The following is a 25,476-nucleotide window of genomic DNA, read 5'->3' as shown; positions in this document are numbered from 1 at the left end:
GAGAGAGATTCCGGGAGGGAGAGAGAGAGAGAGATCCGGGAGGAGAGAGAGAGAGAGACCCGGGAGGAGAGAGAGAGAGAGTACCCGGGAGGAGAGAGAGAGAGAGACCCCGGGAGAGAGAGAGAGAGAGATCCGGGAGGAGAGAGAGACGAGGTATCCGGGAGGAGAGAGAGAGAGGTATCCGGGAGGAGAGAGAGAGAGGTATCCGGGAGGAGAGAGAGAGGTATCCGGGAGGAGAGAGAGAGATATCCGGGGAGGAGAGACGAGAGGATATCCGGGAGGAGAGAGAGAGAGAGTATCCCGGGAGGAGAGAGAGAGATATCCGGGAGGAGAGAGAGAGATATCCGGGAGGAGAGAGAGAGAGATATCCGGAGAGGAGAGAGAGAGATATCCGGGACGAGAGAGAGAGTATCCGGGAGGAGAGAGAGAGATATCCGGGAGGAGAGAGAGAGATATCCGGGAGGAGAGAGAGAGATATCCGGGAGGAGAGAGAGAGAATCCGGGAGGAGAGAGAGAGAGTATCCGGGAGGAGAGAGAGAGATATCCGGGAGGAGAGAGAGAGATATCCGGAGGAGAGAGAGAGATATCCGGGAGGAGAGAGAGAGATATCCGGGAGGAGAGAGAGAGATACCGGGAGGAGAGAGAGAGATATCCGGGAGGAGAGAGAGAGATATCCGGGAGGAGAGAGAGAGATATCCGGGAGGAGAGAGAGAGATATCCGGGAGGAGAGAGAGAGATATCCGGGAGGAGAGAGAGAGATATCCGGGAGGAGAGAGAGAGAGTATCCGGGAGGAGAGAGAGAGAAGTATCCGGGAGAGAGAGAGAGAGTATCCGGAGGAGAGAGAGAGAGTATCCGGGAGGAGAGAGAGAGAGATATCCGGGAGGAGAGAGAGAGATATCCGGAGGAGAGAGAGAGAGATATCCGGGAGGAGAGAGAGAGAGAGATATCCGGGAGGAGAGAGAGAGAGATATCCGGGAGGAGAGAGAGAGAGAGATATCCGGAGGAGAGAGAGAGAGATATCCGGGAGGAGAGAGAGAGAGATATCCGGGAGGAGGAGAGAGAGAGATATCCGGGAGGAGAGAGAGAGAGATATCCGGGAGGAGAGAGAGAGGATATCCGGGAGGAGAGAGAGAGAGGATATCCGGGAGGAGAGAGAGAGAGATATCCGGGAGGAGAGAGAGAGAGATATCCGGGAGGAGAGAGAGAGAGAGAGAGTATCCGGGAGGAGAGAGAGAGAGGATATCCGGGAGGAGAGAGAGAGAGAGTATCCGGGAGGAGAGAGAGAGAGAATATCCGGGAGGAGAGAGAGAGGATATCCGGGAGGAGAGAGAGAGAGATATCCGGGAGGAGAGAGAGAGAGATATCGGGAGGAGAGAGAGAGAGATATCCGGGAGGAGAGAGAGAGAGAGATATCCGGGAGGAGAGAGAGAGAGATATCCGGGAGGAGAGAGAGAGATATCCGGGAGGAGAGAGAGAGATATCCGGGAGGAGAGAGAGAGATATCCGGGAGGAGAGAGAGAGAGATATCCGGGAGGAGAGAGAGAGAGATATCCGGAGAGAGAGAGAGAGATATCCGGGAGGAGAGAGAGAGAGAGAGAGATATCCGGGAGAGAGAGAGAGAGAGAGATATCCGGGAGGAGAGAGAGAGAGAGATATCCGGGAGGAGAGAGAGAGAGAGATATCGGGAGGAGAGAGAGAGATATACGGGAGGAGAGAGAGAGAGAGATATCCGGAGGACAGAGAGAGATATCCAGGAGGAGAGAGAGAGAGAGATATCCGGGAGGAGAGAGAGAGAGAGATATCCGGGAGGAGAGAGAGAGAGAGATATCCGGGAGGAGAGAGAGAGAGAGATATCCGGGAGGAGAGGGGAGAGAGAGATATCCGGGAGAGAGAGAGATATCCGGGAGGAGAGAGAGAGATATCCGAGAGAGAGAGAGAGAGAGAGAGATATCCGGGAGGAGAGAGAGAGAGATATCCGGGAGGAGAGAGAGAGAGAGAGATATCCGGGAGGAGAGAGAGAGAGATATCCGGGAGGAGAGAGAGAGAGAGAGATATCCGGGAGGAAAGAGAGACATATCCGGGAGGAGAGAGAGAGATATCCGGGAGGAGAGAGAGATATCCGGGAGGAGAGAGAGATATCCGGGAGGAGAGAGAGATATCCGGGAGGAGAGAGAGATATCCGGGAGGAGAGAGAGATATCCGGGAGGAGAGAGCGAGATATCCGGGAGGAGAGCGAGATATCCGGGAGGAGAGAGCGAGATATCCGGGAGGAGAGAGCGAGATATCCGGGAGGAGAGAGCGAGATATCCGGGAGGAGAGAGCGAGATATCCGGGAGGAGAGAGCGAGATATCCGGGAGGAGAGAGAGAGATATCCGGGAGGAGAGAGAGAGATATCCGGGAGGAGAGAGAGAGATATCCGGGAGGAGAGAGAGAGATATCCGGGAGGAGAGAGAGAGAGAGAGAGAGATAGCCGGGAGGAGAGAGAGAGATATCCGGGAGGAGAGAGAGAGATATATCCGGGAGGAGAGAGAGAGATATATCCGGGAGGAGAGAGAGAGAGATATCCGGGAGGAGAGAGAGAGAGATATCCGGGAGGAGAGAGAGAGAGATATCCGGGAGGAGAGAGAGAGAGATATCCGGGAGGAGAGAGAGAGAGAGATATCCGGGAGGAGAGAGAGAAAGAGATATCCGGGAGGAGAGAGAGAAAGAGATATCCGGGAGGAGAGAGAGAAAGAGATATCCGGGAGGAGAGAGAGAAAGAGATATCCGGGAGGAGAGAGAGAAAGAGATATCCGGGAGGAGAGAGAGAAAGAGATATCCGGGAGGAGAGAGAGAAAGAGATATCCGGGAGGAGAGAGAGAAAGAGATATCCGGGAGGAGAGAGAGAAAGAGATATCCGGGAGGAGAGAGAGAAAGAGATATCCGGGAGGAGAGAGAGAAAGAGATATCCGGGAGGAGAGAGAGAAAGAGATATCCGGGAGGAGAGAGAGAAAGAGATATCCGGGAGGAGAGAGAGAAAGAGATATCCGGGAGGAGAGAGAGAAAGAGATATCCGGGAGGAGAGAGAGAAAGAGATATCCGGGAGGAGAGAGAGAAAGAGATATCCGGGAGGAGAGAGAGAAAGAGATATCCGGGAGGAGAGAGAGAAAGAGATATCCGGGAGGAGAGAGAGAAAGAGATATCCGGGAGGAGAGAGAGAAAGAGATATCCGGGAGGAGAGAGAGAAAGAGATATCCGGGAGGAGAGAGAGAAAGAGATATCCGGGAGGAGAGAGAGAAAGAGATATCCGGGAGGAGAGAGAGAAAGAGATATCCGGGAGGAGAGAGAGAAAGAGATATCCGGGAGGAGAGAGAGAAAGAGATATCCGGGAGGAGAGAGAGAAAGAGATATCCGGGAGGAGAGAGAGAAAGAGATATCCGGGAGGAGAGAGAGAAAGAGATATCCGGGAGGAGAGAGAGAAAGAGATATCCGGGAGGAGAGAGAGAAAGAGATATCCGGGAGGAGAGAGAGAAAGAGATATCCGGGAGGAGAGAGAGAAAGAGATATCCGGGAGGAGAGAGAGAAAGAGATATCCGGGAGGAGAGAGAGATATCCGGGAGGAGAGAGAGAGAGAGATCCGGGAGAAGAGAGAGAGATATCCGGGAGGAGAGAGAGAGAGAGATCCGAGAGAGAGAGAGACCCGGGAGGAGAGAGAGAGAGAGACCCGGGAGGAGAGAGAGAGAGAGACCCTGGAGGAGAGAGAGAGAGAGAGAGAGTCCCTGGAGGAGAGAGAGAGAGAGAGTCCCTGGAGGAGAGAGAGAGAGAGAGACCCTGGAGGAGAGAGAGAGAGAGACCCGGTATGAGAGAGAGAGACCCGGTATGAGAGGGAGAGACCCGGTATGAGAGGGAGAGACCCGGTATGAGAGGGAGAGACCCGGTATGAGAGGGAGAGACCCGGTATGAGAGAGAGAGAGAGACCCGGTATGAGAGAGAGAGAGACCCGGTATGAGAGAGAGAGAGACCCGGTATGAGAGAGAGAGAGACCCGGGAGGAGAGAGAGAGAGACCCGGGAGGAGAGAGAAAGAGACCCGGGAGGAGAGAGAGAGAGACCCGGGAGGAGAGAGAGAGAGACCCGGGAGGAGAGAGAGAGAGACCCTGGAGGAGAGAGAGAGAGACCCGGGAGAGGAGAGAGAGAGACCCGGGAGGAGAGAGAGAGAGAGACCCGAGAGGAGAGAGAGAGAGAGACCCGGGAGGAGAGAGAGAGAGACCCGGGAGGAGAGAGAGAGAGACCCGGGAGGAGAGAGAGAGAGACCCGGGAGGAGAGAGAGAGAGACCCTGGAGGAGAGAGAGAGAGAGAGACCCTGGAGGAGAGAGAGAGAGAGACCCGGTATGAGAGAGAGAGACCCGGTATGAGAGAGAGAGACCCGGTATGAGAGGGAGAGACCCGGTATGAGAGGGAGAGACCCGGTATGAGAGGGAGAGACCCGGTATGAGAGGGAGAGACCCGGTATGAGAGAGAGAGAGAGAGACCCGGTATGAGAGAGAGAGAGACCCGGTATGAGAGAGAGAGAGACCCGGTATGAGAGAGAGAGAGACCCGGGAGGAGAGAGAAAAGAGACCCGGGAGGAGAGAGAGAGAGACCCGGGAGGAGAGAGAGAGACCCTGGAGGAGAGAGAGAGAGACCCGGGAGAGGAGAGAGAGAGACCCGGGAGGAGAGAGAGAGAGAGACCCGAGAGGAGAGAGAGAGAGAGACCCGGGAGGAGAGAGAGAGACCCGGGAGGAGAGAGAGAGAGACCCGGGAGGAGAGAGAGAGAGACCCGGGAGGAGAGAGAGAGAGACCCGGGAGGAGAGAGAGACAGAGACCCGGGAGGAGAGGGAGAGAGACCCGGGAGGAGAGGGAGAGAGACCCGGGAGGAGAGAGAGAGAGACCCGGGAGGAGAGAGAGAGAGACCCGGGAGGAGAGAGAGAGAGACCCGGGAGGAGAGAGAGAGAGACCCGGGAGGAGAGAGAGAGAGACCCGGGAGGAGAGAGAGAGAGACCCGGGAGGAGAGAGAGAGAGACCCGGGAGGAGAGAGAGAGAGACCCGGGAGGAGAGAGAGAGAGACCCGGGAGGAGAGAGAGAGAGACCCGGGAGGAGAGAGAGAGAGACCCGGGAGGAGAGAGAGAGAGACCCGGGAGGAGAGAGAGAGAGACCCTGGAGGAGAGAGAGAGAGATCCGGGAGGAGAGAGAGAGATATCCGGGAGGAGAGAGAGAGATATCCGGGAGGAGAGAGAGAGATATCCGGGAGGAGAGAGAGAGATATCCGGGAGGAGAGAGAGAGATATCCGGCAGGAGAGAGAGAGATATCCGGCAGGAGAGAGAGAGATATCCGGCAGGAGAGAGAGAGATATCCGGGAGGAGAGAGAGAGATATCCGGGAGGAGAGAGAGAGATATCCGGGAGGAGAGAGAGAGATATCCGGGAGGAGAGAGAGAGATATCCGGGAGGAGAGAGAGAGATATCCGGGAGGAGAGAGAGAGATATCCGGGAGGAGAGAGAGAGATATCCGGGAGGAGAGAGAGAGATATCCGGGAGGAGAGAGAGAGATATCCGGGAGGAGAGAGAGAGATATCCGGGAGGAGAGAGAGAGAGAGAGAGATATCCGGGAGGAGAGAGAGAGAGACCCGGGAGGAGAGAGAGAGACCCAGGAGGAGAGAGAGAGAGAGACCCGGGAGGAGAGAGAGAGACCCAGGAGGAGAGAGAGAGAGAGAACCGGGAGGAGAGAGAGAGAACCGGGAGGAGCGAGAGAGAGACCCGGGAGGAGAGAGAGAGAGAGACCCGGGAGGAGAGAGAGAGAGAGACCCGGGAGGAGAGAGAGAGAGAGACCCGGGAGGAGAGAGAGAGAGAGACCCGGGAGGAGAGAGAGAGAGAGACCCGGGAGGAGAGAGAGAGAGAGACCCTGGAGGAGAGAGAGAGAGACCCTGGAGGAGAGAGAGAGACCCTGGAGGAGAGAGAGAGACCCTGGAGGAGAGAGAGAGACCCTGGAGGAGAGAGAGAGACCCTGGAGGAGAGAGAGATAGACCCTGGAGGAGAGAGAGAGAGACCCGGGAGGAGAGAGAGACCCTGGAGGAGAGAGAGACCCTGGAGGAGAGAGAGACCCTGGAGGAGAGAGAGACCCTGGAGGAGAGAGAGACCCGGTATGAGAGAGAGAGAGACCCGGTATGAGAGAGAGAGAGACCCGGTATGAGAGAGAGAGAGACCCGGTATGAGAGAGAGAGAGACCCGGTATGAGAGAGAGAGAGACCCGGGAGGAGAGAGAGAGAGACCCGGGAGGAGAGAGAGAGACCCAGGAGGAGAGAGAGAGAGAGACCCAGGAGGAGAGAGAGAGAGAGACCCAGGAGGAGAGAGAGAGAGAGACCCGGGAGGAGAGAGAGAGACCCAGGAGGAGAGAGAGAGAGAGAACCGGGAGGAGAGAGAGAGAACCGGGAGGAGCGAGAGAGAGACCCGGGAGGAGAGAGAGAGAGAGACCCGGGAGGAGAGAGAGAGAGAGACCCGGGAGGAGAGAGAGAGAGAGACCCGGGAGGAGAGAGAGAGAGAGAGACCCGGGAGGAGAGAGAGAGAGAGACCCGGGAGGAGAGAGAGAGAGAGACCCGGGAGGAGAGAGAGAGAGAGACCCGGGAGGAGAGAGAGAGAGAGACCCGGGAGGAGAGAGAGAGACCCGGGAGGAGAGAGAGAGAGAGACCCGGGAGGAGAGAGAGAGAGAGAGAGACCCGGGAGGAGAGTGCGAGAGAGAGAGACCCGGGAGGAGAGTGCGAGAGAGAGAGACCCGGGAGGAGAGAGAGAGAGAGAGAGAGGGGGGGGGACAGAGACACCCGAGAGGGGGGGGGGAGAGAGACACCCGAGAGTGGGGTGGGGGGGGAGAGAGACACCCGGGAGGGGTGAGGGGGGTGAGAGAGACTCCCAGGAGAGGAGGTGGGGGGGTGAGAGACACCCAGGAGAGGGGGGGAGAGAGAGACACCCAGGAGAAGGGAAGGAGGAGAGAGACACCCAGGAGAAGGGAAGGAGAGAGACGAGGGGGAGGTAGAGAGACACCCTGGAGAGAGGGGGGGGGAAGAGAGAGACACGGGTGAGGGGGGGTGGAAGAAAGAGACACGGGTGAGGGGAGGGGAGAGAGACACACGGGTGAGGGGGGGGAAGAGAGACACACGGGTGAGGGGGGGGGAAGAGAGACACGGGTGAGGGGGGGGGGAGAGAGACACACGGGTGAGGGGGGGGAAAGAGAGACACACGGGTGAGGGGGGGAAGAGAGACACACGGGTGAGGGGGGGAAGAGAGACACACGAGTGAGGGGGCAGGAGAGACTCCCCTGGGGGGGGGGAGAGAGAGACACCCGGGAGAGGGGGGGGGAGAGAAAGACACCCGGGAGAGGGGGGGGGGAGAGAAAGACACCCGGGAGAGGGGGGAGAGACAAAAACCCAGGAGAGGGGGGTAGAGACAGACTGCTGAGGGGGTGGTAGAAAGACCTGGTTGGGGAGGAAGGGAGACCGGAGGAGTTGGGTATGTGGGGGAAAGAGTGAGACCCAGATGAGGGGGGAGTTAGGGAGAGAGAAATAGAGAAGGAGGGGGCGAGAGACCTGGGTGTGAGTATACAGATACAGTGGCAGATTTTACATTAGGCTGAAGGGGCTATAGTTTAGAGGGGCAATTTTTCAGGGGGGAAAGTGTGAGATCCTTACCTCTTCCGGAGCGGCCCCTTCCTGTCGCAGCGTCAAATGACGCCGCATTGTCACGGTGCCGTGTTGCCATGACACCGTCGTAACGGCAATCCGCTAGGGCAGAGGGCTGTCCCTGAGCCTACAGGCGGCAGAAATGTTCCCCCGCCACATATACACACACTTAATATTTGTTTCACCTCTTTCCCTTCCAGGTGACCACACTCCCCTCCATGGAACCCAGCAAGTTCTCTGGCCCTTTTGACGCGCTCTCTCTCACCAACAAGCCCCTGAGTGGAGATCTCCCCACAGATATTGAGCTCGGAGAGTCTCAGACCGGCCAACTGCAGCAGTATCCTGCAGAGAGCACCGAGATGGAGTGGCAGGAGGGTGTCGCTGCGCATGGGGCTTTGGACGGTCAGGAAGAGGGGGGTATTGTGGGCCCCCCGAGCCCAGCAGAAAACCTGACAGAGGGGAAGGCTACGGAAAGTCTAAATAAAGATGGAGAAAACTCTGAAGGTCTGTTCCAGGATAAATGTTTCCGTGATGCAGACACACAGAGCGAGGACTCTCCGAAGCACTCACTGACCAGTCGGGACAAGGAGGGGGCAGACTGCATAGAGGAAGGAGCGCAGGGGGGTACAGACATGCAGAGTGACCCAGACCAGTCCAAGAGCCCGAAGAATGGTGGTCCCTGCCAGCTGATCACTGAGACAGGAGAGACCACCAGCTGCTTACCAGAGGACAAAGCTGCAGGTGAGCCCCCCGAGACACAGGCAGACCCTCCACAGCCCAGCCAAACTGTGCCAAGGAGAATGAGGCTGCGACCATCCTTAAAACCACGCACCTCCGCATCCCATGGGCCTGACCGCAGTCTGAGCTCTGACACAGATGCTGCAGCAAAGGATAAGGACGTGTCCAAAACAGACTGCTCCTCTCTCCAAGACCGTGACACGGACTGCGCCTCCCAGCCCCCTGCAGGTGTGTGATGCCCCCATGGGAACTATTGAGCATCTTCTGTCCCCTGAAAATGGAGCATGCTGCAGTGTAAAGCAGTATTGAGCATGACACATTTTTCTAACCATCTACAGGTACTTACAAAATGGAGAACAGTGTTCGAACAGAACCGTTTCCATTTTGTACGTGTGGAGGAGTTAAAGGGGGGAATTATTGATGCTCACTATCGTACAATGCAGAATGCTCATCAGGGATGGAGTCTCGAGTATGAGCTGCTGCTTGCCATGTTTCTGTACCAATCATCTTTGCTTCTTGAGTAGGCTGCATACATGCCACACTTACATACATGCATATCTAAACACATACCTACAGATGTGGCACATGTTGCCACTCCCATTAACGCCATGCGTTAGCGCTGGTTAAGGAGATGACACAGGCATTTTTTCGAACATTATTTTGCTTTAACTGTGTACAATCTCCTGCTACATCTGTACATATGTGCACTCAAATCTGTAGGTTTAGAGGACCATGATAGGGTGAGAGTGTGGTGCTGCTAATTGAATTATCTGTTATCACAATCAGAGCTGTGGGCAGGGGCTGTTTTGGGGGAATCGGTGCAGGTATAGAAGAAATATACATGAGATCTGACAATCTGCCTCTGTTATTGCCTTTGTGGCAACACAGTTTCCACTGGGAGCACCCAAAAATGTAGGTGAACAGTGAACTGGTGAGGAGACTCAAACAGTCACCGTCTTAAATAGGGCCTTCAACCTCCTAGATTCTCTCCATCACCAAGACCTCACAGACTATCCTGTGAGCTGTGACTATTTCTGGGTGCACAGGGACTGTGTGCTGGTCCTTCTATGGAAACAGACATCAAAGAATGTTAATGGCGGCTTTAGGCCCTTTCTCAGCCTCAAGAGGTGCTGGCTACGACCTCTGAATACCAGGCTGCACAGTCTACTACCTTGAAGATGAATAGATTGCAGTTGCCGCTGGGAAGTAGCACCGGGCCCACTAGATCTATGGCCACCCTCCTGAAATGCATCACTGGCAAAGACCTCGGGGCGAGTCCAGTTGCCATGTCTACCGACAACCAGACACGTGAAACAGTATTCTGCAACATGCTATGCCTCCCCAGGCCAGTAAACGTCCCGAGTCAGGCGGGTTTTAGTTCAGTGAAGCCGTGCCAATGGAATATCAGGAGAAGGTTAAAGCCGCTACCACTCGGTTCTACCAACTGTCGGGCTTTGGTCCTGTTTCTCATAACCTGTTGGGCCAATAGCCCTTTGCTTCCATGGGACAAAGATGTATTATGCTGGCCTAGGACAGAGCTGGGTGACTGTCGCCCCCCAGTGGTGCTGACATCCTGTCTTCACGGTTCTCTCATATGAAGGCATTACACTGTGCCCCTTTCATATTGCGTTACGGCCTGTGCCCCTTTCATATTGCGTTACGGCCTGTGCCCCTTTCATATTGCGTTACGGCCTGTGCCCCCCTCATATTGCGTTACGGCCTGTGCCCCTTTCATATTGCGTTACGGCCTGTGCCCCTTTCATGTTACCTTACGCCCTGTGCCCCTTTCATATTGCGTTACGGCCTGTGCCCCTTTCATATTGCGTTACGGCCTGTGCCCCTTTCATATTGCGTTACGGCCTGTGCCCCTTTCATATTGCGTTACGGCCTGTGCCCCTTTCATATTGCGTTACGGCCTGTGCCCCTTTCATATTGCGTTACGGCCTGTGCCCCTTTCATATTGCGTTACGGCCTGTGCCCCTTTCATATTGCGTTACGGCCTGTGCCCCTTTCATATTGCGTTACGGCCTGTGCCCCTTTCATATTGCGTTACGGCCTGTGCCCCTTTCATATTGCGTTACGGCCTGTGCCCCTTTCATATTGCGTTACGGCCTGTGCCCCTTTCATATTGCGTTACGCCCTGTGCCCCTTTCATATTGCGTTACGCCCTGTGCCCCTTTCATATTGCGTTACGGCCTGTGCCCCTTTCATGTTACCTTACGCCCTGTGCCCCCTCATGTTACCTTACGCCCTGTGCCCCTTTCATGTTACCTTACGCCCTGTGCCCCCTCATGTTTCCTTACGCCCTGTGCCCCCTCATGTTTCCTTACGCCCTGTGCCCCCTCATGTTACCTTACGCCCTGTGCCCCCTCATGTTACCTTACGCCCTGTGCCCCCCTCATGTTACCTTACGCCCTGTGCCCCCCTCATGTTACCTTACGCCCTGTGCCCCCTCATGTTACGTTACGGCCTGTGCCCCCTCGTGTTACGTTACGGCCTGTGCCCCCTCGTGTTACGTTACACCCTGTGCCCCCTCATGTTACCTTACGCCCTGTGCCCCCCTCATGTTACCTTACGGCCTGTGCCCCCTCATGTTACCTTACGCCCTGTGCCCCCTCATGTTACCTTACGGCCTGTGCCCCCTCATGTTACCTTACGCCCTGTGCCCCCTCATGTTACGTTACGGCCTGTGCCCCCTCGTGTTACGTTACGGCCTGTGCCCCCTCGTGTTACGTTACACCCTGTGCCCCCTCATGTTACCTTACGCCCTGTGCCCCCCTCATGTTACCTTACGGCCTGTGCCCCCTCATGTTACGGCCTGTGCCCCCTCATGTTACCTTATGCCCTGTGCCCCCCCCTCATGTTACCTTACGGCCTGTGCCCCCTCATGTTACGGCCTGTGCCCCATCATGTGGCCCTCATGTTGTTACGCCCTGTGTGCCCCCATGTTACGTTGCGTCCTGTGGCGCCCCCCTCATGTGGCGCCCCCCTCATGTGGCGCCCCGAGCTCCCTCTTGCTTAGCCTGCAAGTCCACTGTTTCTTCCCTTTTTATTTTATTCTTTTGTTTGGGGCAACAAAGAGAATCTTAGTAATTTTGAGTAGAATTTTTTTGCCAAGTAATAGTTTATAATGCGTTTAGTGACGAGGAAATCGGATAACCTCCTTACAGCCAGATATTTACCGACACGGACCCCTGTAGCAGTGGTTCATACCCTGGTGACTATGGAGCCTGTTGCCGGATATGTGCTTCTAGTTTCAGAGCCTTATTCAGTAAAGCGTATTGGCGCGGCTGTTGCACTGCTGCACAGAAGGGCTCTTTTGAGCAGAATATGGCTTTCTGTGCGCTAGTGGCGAATCGGCGCTATCGCATGCCTTGAAAAAGGCCAATGGGAAGAAAAACAGAAGTGCCAACAGGATTCCATTCCCCCCTTTTTTGTTGCTAATTTCGATCTTCATTATCGACAATGCCATGTGTTTATTGAATCAATAATGAGACTTGAATTATTAGCCGTTAATAATCATAGTGGCCATGAAAGCATTCAGTACCTTCAGGGCCCCTATCATAACTAAAGGGTTAATAATCTTGACACCTCAAATGATCCTAACTACCCATTTCATGACTTGGAGCCTAGCCGCGCGGGGATTAACCCCGGACTTCCTCGTTCCCAGAGAGCCTAACATCCCACCCCGGGTCGCCTAATGCAAACTGAAGGCTGTGATTGCCTTATGTTGCTGTTCTGTGTATATTGAATTACATGGGATTGGGATCATCCGGGAAAGTTACTCTCATTTCACTGCTATTTTTCTGTTTGCGTGAAAATACATGTTTGTTTTTCAGGCCTGCTGTGAGTATATGTTGAAGAGCACTTCAGACCTCATCCTTTGGCGTATATGCAATAAGGCCCTTTGTCTCTTGCTCTCTCCCACTCTATATCTCCCATCATGTTTCCTTTATGTTAACTGAATGTGATTTTTGGGGCAGGTGTATGTATAGTAGGAGCTGAATGTTTTCAGGGGTTTTGTGCAACCCATGTTCCACAGGATATAACATATGTGACAGAAGTGAAGGGTCACTGCATCTGTAGAAGATGCTGCTCTCCTCCTCTCCTGCATTACTTCAGGTTATACAGAATTTATTTGATGTTTCTGCATTGGTATATGTTTGTGGAAGATTCTCTGCATATGGTGTGATGCTGCTCTCACTTGCTTTCTGCTTCCTTTACAGGTGATGGTCAGGATGAGAAAGGGTCAGGACCAGAGAAGGCAGCCGTGGTAAGAACCATATACAGACCTGCTGAGGTCACACAGGGTGTGTGGTGCAGTTTTGAGCTTGACTTGGGTGATTGTGGTCTTTGTAATTGGGTTCCCTCATGGTCTGCAGTGCTGTTCACCATTTATTTTCTGAAGAAGGTTGCCTATCAGTACCAGGATTTATAGACAAATACACTCAACATGAAACTGATTAGCAGAATGAATATGAACACATTTTATATTTCCTCTTTCTGATAGAAAACATGATTTGGGGAAAATAAAAAAAGCTTTTTCCTCCTAGGCGTACTGATATTATAGTTTTACAATTGTTCTACTTGATATTGAAATTTAAAAAATTCTAATTTCATTGTTGTCCCCATGGTAGCCAGTACTGAATGGGTTAACACTATCTCGAAAGGTAGAGCACAAAAACCTTCTGTCCCTCCAGCATAAGAACGCCCCTTGAGGACCGTCTGTCATTTTTGCTCCACTTCCCGCAGAGGTTGGTGTTACTACCTCAGAGTGCATCAATTAGCTCTTTTTTGGATCCTTCCGAGCCCTCTATGCACGGCCCCTGCCATGCTTGATGCCTCCCGGAGCCGTGCTGAGAGTGCTTGCCAGGAGAAGAGGTGGGACAACACAGAAGTTACACCTGCCTACCTTGGTGTTCCCTTCTACCCCCCACGGGTCAACCATCGTGTCTGGCACCTGACCCAGCGCTTCTTTTTGGGGGTGTTCCATCAACATCAGATCCTACTTCTGGTAAGCAGATTGCACCGGGATAGTCTGTATTTTTATACAAGTTCCATGTGTCCGCCAAGCCACCCACGTGGGGGGTCACCCCCTTGAGGGAGATTCTGCCTTTTCCCCCTGCCTGAGGTGGCGTTAGTTGAGATATTTAACCCTCCTCCTTTACAGTCTCTCAGTTGTTGTACTGTAGTGCTGCATGTTACTGTCTAGTGCAACCTCTCCTGATCAATAAGGCTGATCGGCTGCGCCTCTGATCCTGCTGTGAAGCATAAAAAGCCTTGGCCAAGACCAGCCCCGCGGCGATGTGCGCCAACTAGGATTCTAAGCTACAATCCAGCAAGACCAGCCCCGCGGCGATGTGCGCCAACTAGGATTCTAAGCTACAATCCAGCAAGACCAGCCCCGCGGCGATGTGCGCTAACTAGGATTCTAAGCTACAATCCAGCAAGACCAGCCCCGCGATGTGCGCCAACTAGGATTCTAAGCTACAATCCAGCAAGACCAGCCCCGCGGCGATGTGCGCCAACTAGGATTCTAAGCTACAATCCAGCAAGACCAGCCCCGCGGCGATGTGCGCTAACTAGGATTCTAAGCTACAATCCAGCAAGACCAGCCCCGCGGCGATGTGCGCTAACTAGGATTCTAAGCTACAATCCAGCAAGACCAGCCCCGCGGCGATGTGCGCCAACTAGGATTCTAAGCTACAATCCAGCAAGACCAGCCCCGCGGCGATCTGCGCTAACTAGGATTCTAAGCTACAATCCAGCAAGACCAGCCCCGCGGCGATGTGCGCCAACTAGGATTCTAAGCTACAATCCAGCAAGACCAGCCCCGCGGCGATGTGCGCTAACTAGGATTCTAAGCTACAATCCAGCAAGACCAGCCCCGCGATGTGCGCCAACTAGGATTCTAAGCTACAATCCAGCAAGACCAGCCCCGCGGCGATGTGCGCCAACTAGGATTCTAAGCTACAATCCAGCAAGACCAGCCCCGCGGCGATGTGCGCTAACTAGGATTCTAAGCTACAATCCAGCAAGACCAGCCCCGCGGCGATGTGCGCTAACTAGGATTCTAAGCTACAATCCAGCAAGACCAGCCCCGCGGCGATGTGCGCCAACTAGGATTCTAAGCTACAATCCAGCAAGACCAGCCCCGCGGCGATCTGCGCTAACTAGGATTCTAAGCTACAATCCAGCAAGACCAGCCCCGCGGCGATGTGCGCCAACTAGGATTCTAAGCTACAATCCAGCAAGACCAGCCCCGCGGCGATGTGCGCTAACTAGGATTCTAAGCTACAATCCAGCAAGACCAGCCCCGCGGCGATGTGCGCTAACTAGGATTCTAAGCTACAATCCAGCAAGACCAGCCCCGCGGCGATGTGCGCTAACTAGGATTCTAAGCTACAATCCAGCAAGACCAGCCCCGCGGCGATGTGCGCTAACTAGGATTCTAAGCTACAATCCAGCAAGACCAGCCCCGCGGCGATGTGCGCTAACTAGGATTCCAAGCTACAATCCAGCAAGACCAGCCCCGCGGCGATGTGCGCTAACTAGGATTCTAAGCTACAATCCAGCAAGACCAGCCCCGCGGCGATGTGCGCTAACTAGGATTCTAAGCTACAATCCAGCAAGACCAGCCCCGCGGCGATGTGCGCTAACTAGGATTCTAAGCTACAATCCAGCAAGACCAGCCCCGCGGCGATGTGCGCTAACTAGGATTCTAAGCTACAATCCAGCAAGACCAGCCCTGCGGCGATGTGCGCTAACTAGGATTCTAAACTACAATCCAGCAAGACCAGCCCCGCGATGTGCGCTAACTAGGATTCTAAGCTACAATCCAGCAAGACCAGCCCCGCGGCGATGTGCGCTAACTAGGATTCTAAGCTACAATCCAGCAAGACCAGCCCCGCGGCGATGTGCGCTAACTAGGATTCTAAGCTACAATCCAGCAAGACCAGCCCCGCGGCGATGTGCGCTAACTAGGATTCCAAGCTACAATCCAGCAAGACCAGCCCCGCGGCGATGTGCGCCAACTAGGATTCTAAGTTACAATCCAGCAAGACCAGCCCCGCGGCGATGTGCGCTAACTAGGATTCTAAGCTACAATCCAGCAAGACCAGCCCCGCGGCGATGTGCGCTAACTAGGATTCTAAGCTACAATCCAGCAAGACCAGCCCCCCGGCGATGTGCGCTAACTAGGATTCTAAGCTACAATCCAGCAAGACCAGCCCCGCGGCGATCTGCGCTAACTAGGATTCTAAGCTACAATCCAGCAAGACCAGCCCCGCGGCGATGTGCGCCAACTAGGATTCTAAGCTACAATCCAGCAAGACCAGCCCCGCGGCGATGTGCGCTAACTAGGATTCTAAGCTACAATCCAGCAAGACCAGCCCCGCGGCGATGTGCGCTAACTAGGATTCTAAGCTACAATCCAGCAAGACCAGCCCCGCGGCGATGTGCGCTAACTAGGATTCTAAGCTACAATCCAGCAAGACCAGCCCCGCGGCGATGTGCGCTAACTAGGATTCTAAGCTACAATCCAGCAAGACCAGCCCCGCGGCGATGTGCGCTAACTAGGATTCTAAGCTACAATCCAGCAAGACCAGCCCCGCGGCGATGTGCGCTAACTAGGATTCTAAGCTACAATCCAGCAAGACCAGCCCCGCGGCGATGTGCGCTAACTAGGATTCTAAACTACAATCCAGCAAGACCAGCCCCGCGATGTGCGCTAACTAGGATTCTAAGCTACAATCCAGCAAGACCAGCCCCGCGGCGATGTGCGCTAACTAGGATTCTAAGCTACAATCCAGCAAGACCAGCCCCGCGGCGATGTGCGCTAACTAGGATTCTAAGCTACAATCCAGCAAGACCAGCCCCGCGATGTGCGCTAACTAGGATTCCAAGCTACAATCCAGCAAGACCAGCCCCGCGGCGATGTGCGCCAACTAGGATTCTAAGCTACAATCCAGCAAGACCAGCCCCGCGGCGATGTGCGCTAACTAGGATTCTAAGCTACAATCCAGCAAGACCAGCCCCGCGGCGATGTGCGCTAACTAGGATTCTAAGCTACAATCCAGCAAGACCAGCCCCGCGGCGATGTGCGCCAACTAGGATTCTAAGCTACAATCCAGCAAGACCAGCCCCGCGGCGATGTGCGCTAACTAGGATTCTAAGCTACAATCCAGCAAGACCAGCCCCGCGGCGATGTGCGCTAACTAGGATTCTAAGCTACAATCCAGCAAGACCAGCCCCGCGGCGATGTGCGCTAACTAGGATTCTAAGCTACAATCCAGCAAGACCAGCCCCGCGGCGATGTGCGCTAACTAGGATTCTAAGCTACAATCCAGCAAGACCAGCCCCGCGGCGATGTGCGCCAACTAGGATTCTAAACTACAATCCAGCAAGACCAGCCCCGCGGCGATGTGCGCTAACTAGGATTCTAAGCTACAATCCAGCAAGGCCAGCCCCGCGGCGATGTGCGCTAACTAGGATTCTAAGCTACAATCCAGCAAGGCCAGCCCCGCGGCGATGTGCGCTAACTAGGATTCTAAGCTACAATCCAGCAAGACCAGCCCCGCGGCGATGTGCGCTAACTAGGATTCTAAGCTACAATCCAGCAAGACCAGCCCCGCGGCGATGTGCGCTAACTAGGATTCTAAGCTACAATCCAGCAAGACCAGCCCCGCGGCGATGTGCGCTAACTAGGATTCTAAGCTACAATCCAGCAAGACCAGCCCCGCGGCGATGTGCGCTAACTAGGATTCTAAGATACAATCCAGCAAGACCAGCCCCGCGGCGATGTGCGCTAACTAGGATTCTAAGCTACAATCCAGCAAGACCAGCCCCGCGGCGATGTGCGCTAACTAGGATTCTAAGCTACAATCCAGCAAGACCAGCCCCGCGGCGATGTGCACCAACTAGGATTCTAAGCTACAATCCAGCAAGACCAGCCCCGCGGCGATGTGCGCCAACTAGGATTCTAAGCTACAATCCAGCAAGACCAGCCCCGCGGCGATGTGCGCCAACTAGGATTCTAAGCTACAATCCAGCAAGACCAGCCCCGCGGCGATGTGCGCCAACTAGGATTCTAAGCTACAATCCAGCAAGACCAGCCCCACGGCGATGTGCGCTAACTAGGATTCTAAGATACAATCCAGCAAGACCAGCCCCGCGGCGATGTGCGCTAACTAGGATTCTAAGCTACAATCCAGCAAGACCAGCCCCGCAGCGATGTGCGCCAACTAGGATTCTAAACTACAATCCAGCAAGACCAGCCCCGCGATGTGCGCTAACTAGGATTCTAAACTACAATCCAGCAAGACCAGCCCCGCGGCGATGTGCGCTAACTAGGATTCTAAGCTACAATCCAGCAAGACCAGCCCCGCGGCGATGTGCGCTAACTAGGATTCTAAGCTACAATCCAGCAAGACCAGCCCCGCGGCGATGTGCGCTAACTAGGATTCTAAGCTACAATCCAGCAAGACCAGCCCCGCGGCGATGTGCGCTAACTAGGATTCTAAGCTACAATCCAGCAAGACCAGCCCCGCGGCGATGTGCGCTAACTAGGATTCTAAGCTACAATCCAGCAAGACCAGCCCCGCGGCGATGTGCGCCAACTAGGATTCTAAGCTACAATCCAGCAAGACCAGCCCCGCGGCGATGTGCGCTAACTAGGATGCTAAGATACAATCCAGCAAGACCAGCCCCGCGGCGATGTGCGCTAACTAGGATTCTAAGATACAATCCAGCAAGACCAGCCCCGCGGCGATGTGCGCTAACTAGGATTCTAAGCTACAATCCAGCAAGACCAGCCCCGCGGCGATGTGCGCTAACTAGGATTCTAAGCTACAATCCAGCAAGACTAGCCCCGCGATGTGCGTTAACTAGGATTCTAAGCTACAATCCAGCAAGACCAGCCCCGCGGCGATGTGCGCTAACTAGGATTCTAAGCTACAATCCAGCAAGACTAGCCCCGCGATGTGCGTTAACTAGGATTCTAAGCTACAATCCAGCAAGACCAGCCCCGCGGCGATGTGCGCCAACTAGGATTCTAAGCTACAATCCAGCAAGACCAGCCCCGCGGCGATGTGCGCTAACTAGGATTCTAAACTACAATCCAGCAAGACCAGCCCCGCGGCGATGTGCGCTAACTAGGATTCTAAGCTACAATCCAGCAAGACCAGCCCCGCGGCGATGTGCGCCAACTAGGATTCTAAACTACAATCCAGCAAGACCAGCCCCGCGGCGATGTGCGCTAACTAGGATTCTAAACTACAATCCAGCAAGACCAGCCCCGCGGCGATGTGCGCTAACTAGGATTCTAAGCTACAATCCAGCAAGACTAGCCCCGCGATGTGCGTTAACTAGGATTCTAAGATACAATCCAGCAAGACCAGCCCCGCGGCGATGTGCGCCAACTAGGATTCTAAGCTACAATCCAGCAAGACCAGCCCCGCGGCGATGTGCGCTAACTAGGATTCTAAGATACAATCCAGCAAGACCAGCCCCGCGACGATGTGCGCCAACTAGGATTCTAAGCTACAATCCAGCAAGACCAGCCCCGCGGCGATGTGCGCTAACTAGGATTCTAAGCTACAATCCAGCAAGACCAGCCCCGCGGCGATGTGCGCCAACTAGGATTCTAAGCTACAATCCAGCAAGACCAGCCCCGCGGCGATGTGCGCTAACTAGGATTCTAAGCTACAATCCAGCAAGACCAGCCCCGCGGCGATGTGCGCCAACTAGGATTCTAAGATACAATCCAGCAAGACCAGCCCCGCGGCGATGTGCGCCAACTAGGATTCTAAGCTACAATCCAGCAAGACCAGCCCCGCGGCGATGTGCGCTAACTAGGATTCTAAGCTACAATCCAGCAAGACCAGCCCCGCGGCGATGTGCGCTAACTAGGATTCTAAGCTACAATCCAGCAAGACCAGCCCCGCGGCGATGTGCGCTAACTAGGATTCTAAGCTACAATCCAGCAAGACCAGCCCCGCGGCGATGTGCGCTAACTAGGATTCTAAACTACAATCCAGCAAGACCAGCCCCGCGGCGATGTGCGCTAACTAGGATTCTAAGCTACAATCCAGCAAGACCAGCCCCGCGGCGATGTGCGCTAACTAGGATTCTAAGCTACAATCCAGCAAGACCAGCCCCGCGGCGATGTGCGCTAACTAGGATTCTAAGATACAATCCAGCAAGACCAGCCCCGCGGCGATGTGCGCTAACTAGGATTCTAAGCTACAATCCAGCAAGACCAGCCCCGCGGCGATGTGCGCCAACTAGGATTCTAAGCTACAATCCAGCAAGACCAGCCCCGCGATGTGCGCCAACTAGGATTCTAAGCTACAATCCAGCAAGACCAGCCCCGCGATGTGCGCTAACTAGGATTCTAAGCTACAATCCAGCAAGACCAGCCCCGCGGCGATGTGCGCTAACTAGGATTCGAAGCTACAATCCAGCAAGACCAGCCCCGCGGCGATGTGCGCTAACTAGGATTCTAAGCTACAATCCAGCAAGACCAGCCCCGCGGCGATGTGCGCTAACTAGGATTCTAAGATACAATCCAGCAAGACCAGCCCCGCGGCGATGTGCGCTAACTAGGATTCTAAGCTACAATCCAGCAAGACCAGCCCCGCGGCGATGTGCGCCAACTAGGATTCTAAGCTACAATCCAGCAAGACCAGCCCCGCGATGTGCGCTAACTAGGATTCGAAGCTACAATCCAGCAAGACCAGCCCCGCGGCGATGTGCGCTAACTAGGATTCTAAGCTACAATCCAGCAAGACCAGCCCCGCGGCGATGTGCGCCAACTAGGATTCTAAGCTACAATCCAGCAAGACCAGCCCCGCGGCGATGTGCGCTAACTAGGATTCGAAGCTACAATCCAGCAAGAACAGCCCCGCGGCGATGTGCGCTAACTAAGATTCGAAGCTACAATCCAGCAAGACCAGCCCCGCGGCGATGTGCGCTAACTAGGATTCTAAGATACAATCCAGCAAGACCAGCCCCGCGGCGATGTGCGCTAACTAGGATTCTAAGCTACAATCCAGCAAGACCAGCCCCGCGGCGATGTGCGCCAACTAGGATTCTAAGCTACAATCCAGCAAGACCAGCCCCGCGGCGATGTGCGCTAACTAGGATTCTAAGCTACAATCCAGTAAGACCAGCCCCGCGGCGATGTGCGCCAACTAGGATTCTAAGATACAATCCAGCAAGACCAGCCCCGCGGCGATGTGCGCCAACTAGGATTCTAAGCTACAATCCAGCAAGACCAGCCCCGCGGCGATGTGCGCCAACTAGGATTCTAAGATACAATCCAGCAAGACCAGCCCCGCGATGTGCGCTAACTAGGATTCTAAGCTACAATCCAGCAAGACCAGCCCCGCGGCGATGTGCGCCAACTAGGATTCTAAGCTACAATCCAGCAAGACCAGCCCCGCGGCGATGTGCGCTAACTAGGATTCTAAGCTACAATCCAGCAAGACCAGCCCCGCGGCGATGTGCGCTAACTAGGATTCTAAGCTACAATCCAGCAAGACCAGCCCCGCGGCGATGTGCGCTAACTAGGATTCTAAGATACAATCCAGCAAGACCAGCCCCGCGGCGATGTGCGCTAACTAGGATTCTAAGCTACAATCCAGCAAGACCAGCCCCGCGATGTGCGCTAACTAGGATTCTAAGCTACAATCCAGCAAGACCAGCCCCGCGGCGATGTGCGCTAACTAGGATTCTAAGCTACAATCCAGCAAGACCAGCCCCGCGGCGATGTGCGCTAACTAGGATTCTAAGCTACAATCCAGCTACACAGTGTCAGGAATGCATTAAAAACACAAGAAATTCCCCAGTAGATTTTACCTTTTTTTCCCTTTTTTAAATCCTGTGATTGAGACCATGGAAAGTGTTAATGATTAATGTAGAAGACCTCATAAACGGTCCAGGTGTCCCTCGAACTTTCAGTGGCAACTTCTAACCCAGAGGTCAAAGTAGTTTCTGATTGGGACCAATCATTTGTTGGTGGAACAAGTGAAGCTCAAAGAAGACTCAGGTTTTTTCCCCCGAATCGATCGATCGATAGGGTAATTGAACATACTGTATGAAATCTACTCTGTAAATTGAAGACATAGAGACACATATGGGCCATTTGCATAGAGCGTTGAAGGAAAGGCAAAGAAATCCAACTATTTTCCTGTACATCAATCAATATCTGATATTTCTACTGTATAGATATCTCCTGAGTGAAGACATTTGGTTGATTGCACAAATTGAATAAATTGTACCTCTTTACAGAACAGGATACTAAATACTGGGATAAACCACCCAAGAAGGTTGATACTGCGTATAGTGCCCGCGACGGCGATGCGACGTCGCCAAAAAACAAATACATTTCCGCCGCTGCATGCGTTTATAGTAAGAGCGACGTCGCAGCGCTAAATTTGGAAGATGGCAATATTTGATTTTTCAAGGGCTGTCGCCTCATGTGACAGCCCCTGAACCAATCAAATGCCAGAAAGCCTGCAAAGCCGCCGCAAAGTGAAATATAACTTTCACTGACGGCGACGGGTGACGTCGCCCGTCGCGGGCACTATACGCGTGGCCTTAGCCTGCAAGTCCCCTATTTCATTAGAAGATGGATCTTCCTTTTCTGATAGTATCGGAGGAAACCCTTCTGAAGACATTACTTCTTGGGACATCTTTCAAGCTGGCTACATCAGTGACGCGTATCATTAGAACACCACATACACAGTTACACAGTTACACAGTTACACAGTTACACAGTTACACAGTTACACAGTAGATGAGGTTGAAAAAAGACATACGTCCATCAAGTTCAATCTATGCTAAATTTAGACGACAGATACTTTATCCTATATCTATACTTATTGATCCAGAGGAAGGCAAACACAAACCTCAGTGTCATATCATCCAATGATATCTCATAAGGGGAAAAATAAATTCCTTCCTGACTCCAAGAATTGGCAATCGGATTACTTCCTGGATCAACATCCTTCCCATGTTCACTCATTTGGTATATCCCTGTATACCTTTCCCATCTAAAAAGATGTCCAACCTTTTTTTTTTTAACAAATCTATTGTATCTGCCATCACAGTCTCCATTGGTAATGAATTCCACATTTTAACTGCCCTTACTGTAAAGAACCCTTTCCTTTGTTGCTGGTGAAATCTCCTTTCCTCCAACCTTAAGGCGATGGCCCCGAGTCCTTGTACTGCACGTGGGATGAATAGTTCTTTTGAAAGCTCCTTGTATTGTCCCCGAATATATTTGTATATAGTTATCATATCCCCTCTTGGATGCCTCTTTTCTAATGTAAATAAATCTAATTTAGCTAGTCTCTCCTCATAAATTAGATTGTCCATGCCCTTTATTAATTTGGTGGCTCTTCTCTGCACTCTCTAGTTCCATAATGTCTTTTCTTAGGATTGGTACCCAAAATTGTACTTCATATTCAATTTGTGGTCTTACTAATGCTTTGTAAAGGGGCATAATTATGTGTACTTCCCTTCCATCCATTGCCCGTTTGATGCAAGATAAGATCTTGTTTGCCTTTGCAGCTATGGATCAATAATCTCCAGGAACTTCTTGCAAACAATTTTGAAGGTTTGGAAAAAAGGGGTCCTCCGGCGCATGGTTCCACTCGTGGTTTCCAGGACATATGAAAAAAAGAAGTAAAACAACAAACCACAAAAAGGGATGGTTAGAATGAATACAAAATATAGCTTGTGTTGATGGTTATTAGGCAAAAGGACACTCACATCAATAGTGGCTCCTCAAAAAGGGGGGAAATTCCTGATTGTGCCTCAAAATATAAGGAGAAGGATATAGTGTAAAACCATTTAATAAAGACAATAAGTTAAAAAGAGATTGCAAACTCACAAACAGCCAACGATATGTAGCATTGAAATTAAATTCTCCCCAGACTCCACAAGCCTCTCGCCTGAGTCTCCAGGTGTCGGTGTGGGGTCCGTCTCGGCGTAAGAGTTGACGTCAGCAAGCGGGGGACTCGTCCGGCCTCGTGCACAGTCCGGTTCCTCCCTTCACTGACTGCTTGCCGCAGCTCCACTCCCGCGCATGCGCACCAGCAGCAGTTCTGTCTTAGAGCCGAGTGGAGCTACATCCTTCTAGCTACGGTGGCCTGTAGTGTCCAAGTTTAGTCAGACGCGTTTCGCCTTTGGCTTCCTCAGTGACATATTATTTGGAGGATTTTGAATCACCTCTACGAACTCTGGCAGCGGGACTTCACTGTGTATGGGACTGAATATCTGCCTTTGCATCTAAATACGGTTGGCGCTACTATACCCCTTTTTCTTTTATCTGAATTTTGAAGGTTTGAATATATTCAAAGAAGCTGTCGATTTCATCTTTTGATATGATCATGATAACAGAGAAAGCTTCATCCCTGTCTGTGATGGCTAGTCCTGCCCACTGGCTAAAAGCATAGTCGGCAGACACGTCGTCAAAAAAGAAATTGATTACTCTTCCATTTATAGGATCATATTTATTTGGAGAAGAGGTGGATGCTATTCTAGACAAACTCTCTAAAGCCAAAAGTTTCTCGCTTCCACAGGAGAAATGATCAGAATGGGAAGAGTTTTCGCCCCGCCAGATCATATCTGAAATCAAAGCCTTACAGACCATTTTTTTAGGCAGGTCTCCAATCAACCTTGAAAATTATTTTAGGCACCCCGATATTGTCCCCGCCTGGGAAAAAGCAAAGCCCCAGGTTAAAAGGCTTAACTTGTGATTGTCAGCAGCGACCTTCCCGAGATCTGGTGGGTGGCACACTGTCCTGGTTTCAGGAGAAGTGGGCCCAGAAAATAACCAATTCATCGGTACGGGAGATTATCTTCCACAGTTACAAATTGGAAATTCTAGGATGGCCAAAGGAAAACCTCTTTATGGGATCTGTCCCACCAAAAGATTCTCTGGCAGAAGCTTTCTCCAGAGACATTTACAATCTCCTCAGGAAGGCAGCTAGCATCCCAGTTCCAAAGCCTCAACAGAAAAGTGGTATTTACTCCCAACTTCTTTTCTAGTACCCAAAGCATTTTGAGACGTTCAGTTAGTCATTGACCGCAAAAGTGTCAACGGTTTACTAAGAGTCCATTATTTCAAGATGGAGTCACTCATATTCCTCATGGCCGCAATACAAGTGGGGGAGGTTTTCACATCCATCGACCGAGTAGATGCATATCTTCACAATCACGAGTTTCAAAAGTTGTTGCATTTCTACGTCCAAGGTTCCCATTTTCAATTCACCACGTTGCCCTTTGGCATCGCCACAGCCCCAAGTATATTTACCAAAATTATGGTAGTTCTTGCAGCACCGTGCATTTGGTTGTGGAGCAGTTCTGAAAGATCTCCATGCCCAAGGACATTGGTCGCCTCAGGAGAAGGGTTGTCCAGTTTTTAGAGCTAAAAGTCATCTTCAAAAGACATCCTTCACAAATTTCTTTAAAAAAAAAAAAAAAAAAACATCCTGTGAATCAGACAACTCGTCGGCAGTCTCCTATATCAACTGGCTGGGACGGCACCAGAAGTGCCAGGTTAATGCAAGATGTAGCTTACATTCTTCATTAGGCAGAAGTCCGCATACCTAGATTTTCACCAACCCATATGGCAGGTATCAACAACATAGAAGCAGACTTCTTATGCAGAAACAAGCTTAATCCCGGAGAATAGGAATTCTCACCAGATATTTTTAGACCTTGTTTCAAGATAGAGAAAGCCTTCAATAGACATGAAGGCATCACACAGAAACGTCAACCCCCTGCTCTACTGCTCCATGTGGAGAGATTTATAAGTTGTACACCTGGACACCATGTTGATACCTTGATCCTGTCTGCTTCTTTGTCTTTCCTCCACTCCAATGATTCAGAGAGTTCTAAGGAAAATAGCCCAGACACAGTGGAGGCCATTTTGATAGGTCTCGTATAGCCAAAAAGGCTATATCCGTATACTATGTATGCAGATCTAGTATGTATGTCGATGGAGGATTACTGGACCCTTCCTCCAGTACCAGATCTACGTT

At 52.6% G+C, this 25,476-nt stretch overlaps 1 protein-coding gene across 1 annotated transcript in view; it reads left to right on the top strand.

The window, feature by feature from the left end:
- ZMYM3 (zinc finger MYM-type containing 3) overlaps nt 1–25,476 on the top strand; it is a 50,334-nt gene that overhangs the window by 770 nt on the left and 24,088 nt on the right. Inside the window, exons 2-3 of the mRNA XM_075580842.1 lie at nt 7,888–8,653; nt 12,652–12,698. Coding sequence (XP_075436957.1) covers nt 7,906–8,653; nt 12,652–12,698 — 795 coding nt within the window. The 5' untranslated portion in view covers nt 7,888–7,905. The remainder of the gene's footprint in view (nt 1–7,887; nt 8,654–12,651; nt 12,699–25,476) is intronic.

Source organism: Ascaphus truei, assembly GCF_040206685.1.
Source record: "Ascaphus truei isolate aAscTru1 chromosome 16 unlocalized genomic scaffold, aAscTru1.hap1 SUPER_16_unloc_1, whole genome shotgun sequence".
In the NCBI taxonomy this organism is placed as follows: Eukaryota; Metazoa; Chordata; class Amphibia; order Anura; family Ascaphidae; genus Ascaphus; species Ascaphus truei.
The sequence above is the reverse complement of the archived record's forward strand: the minus strand, read 5'-3'. Positions and strand labels throughout refer to the sequence as shown.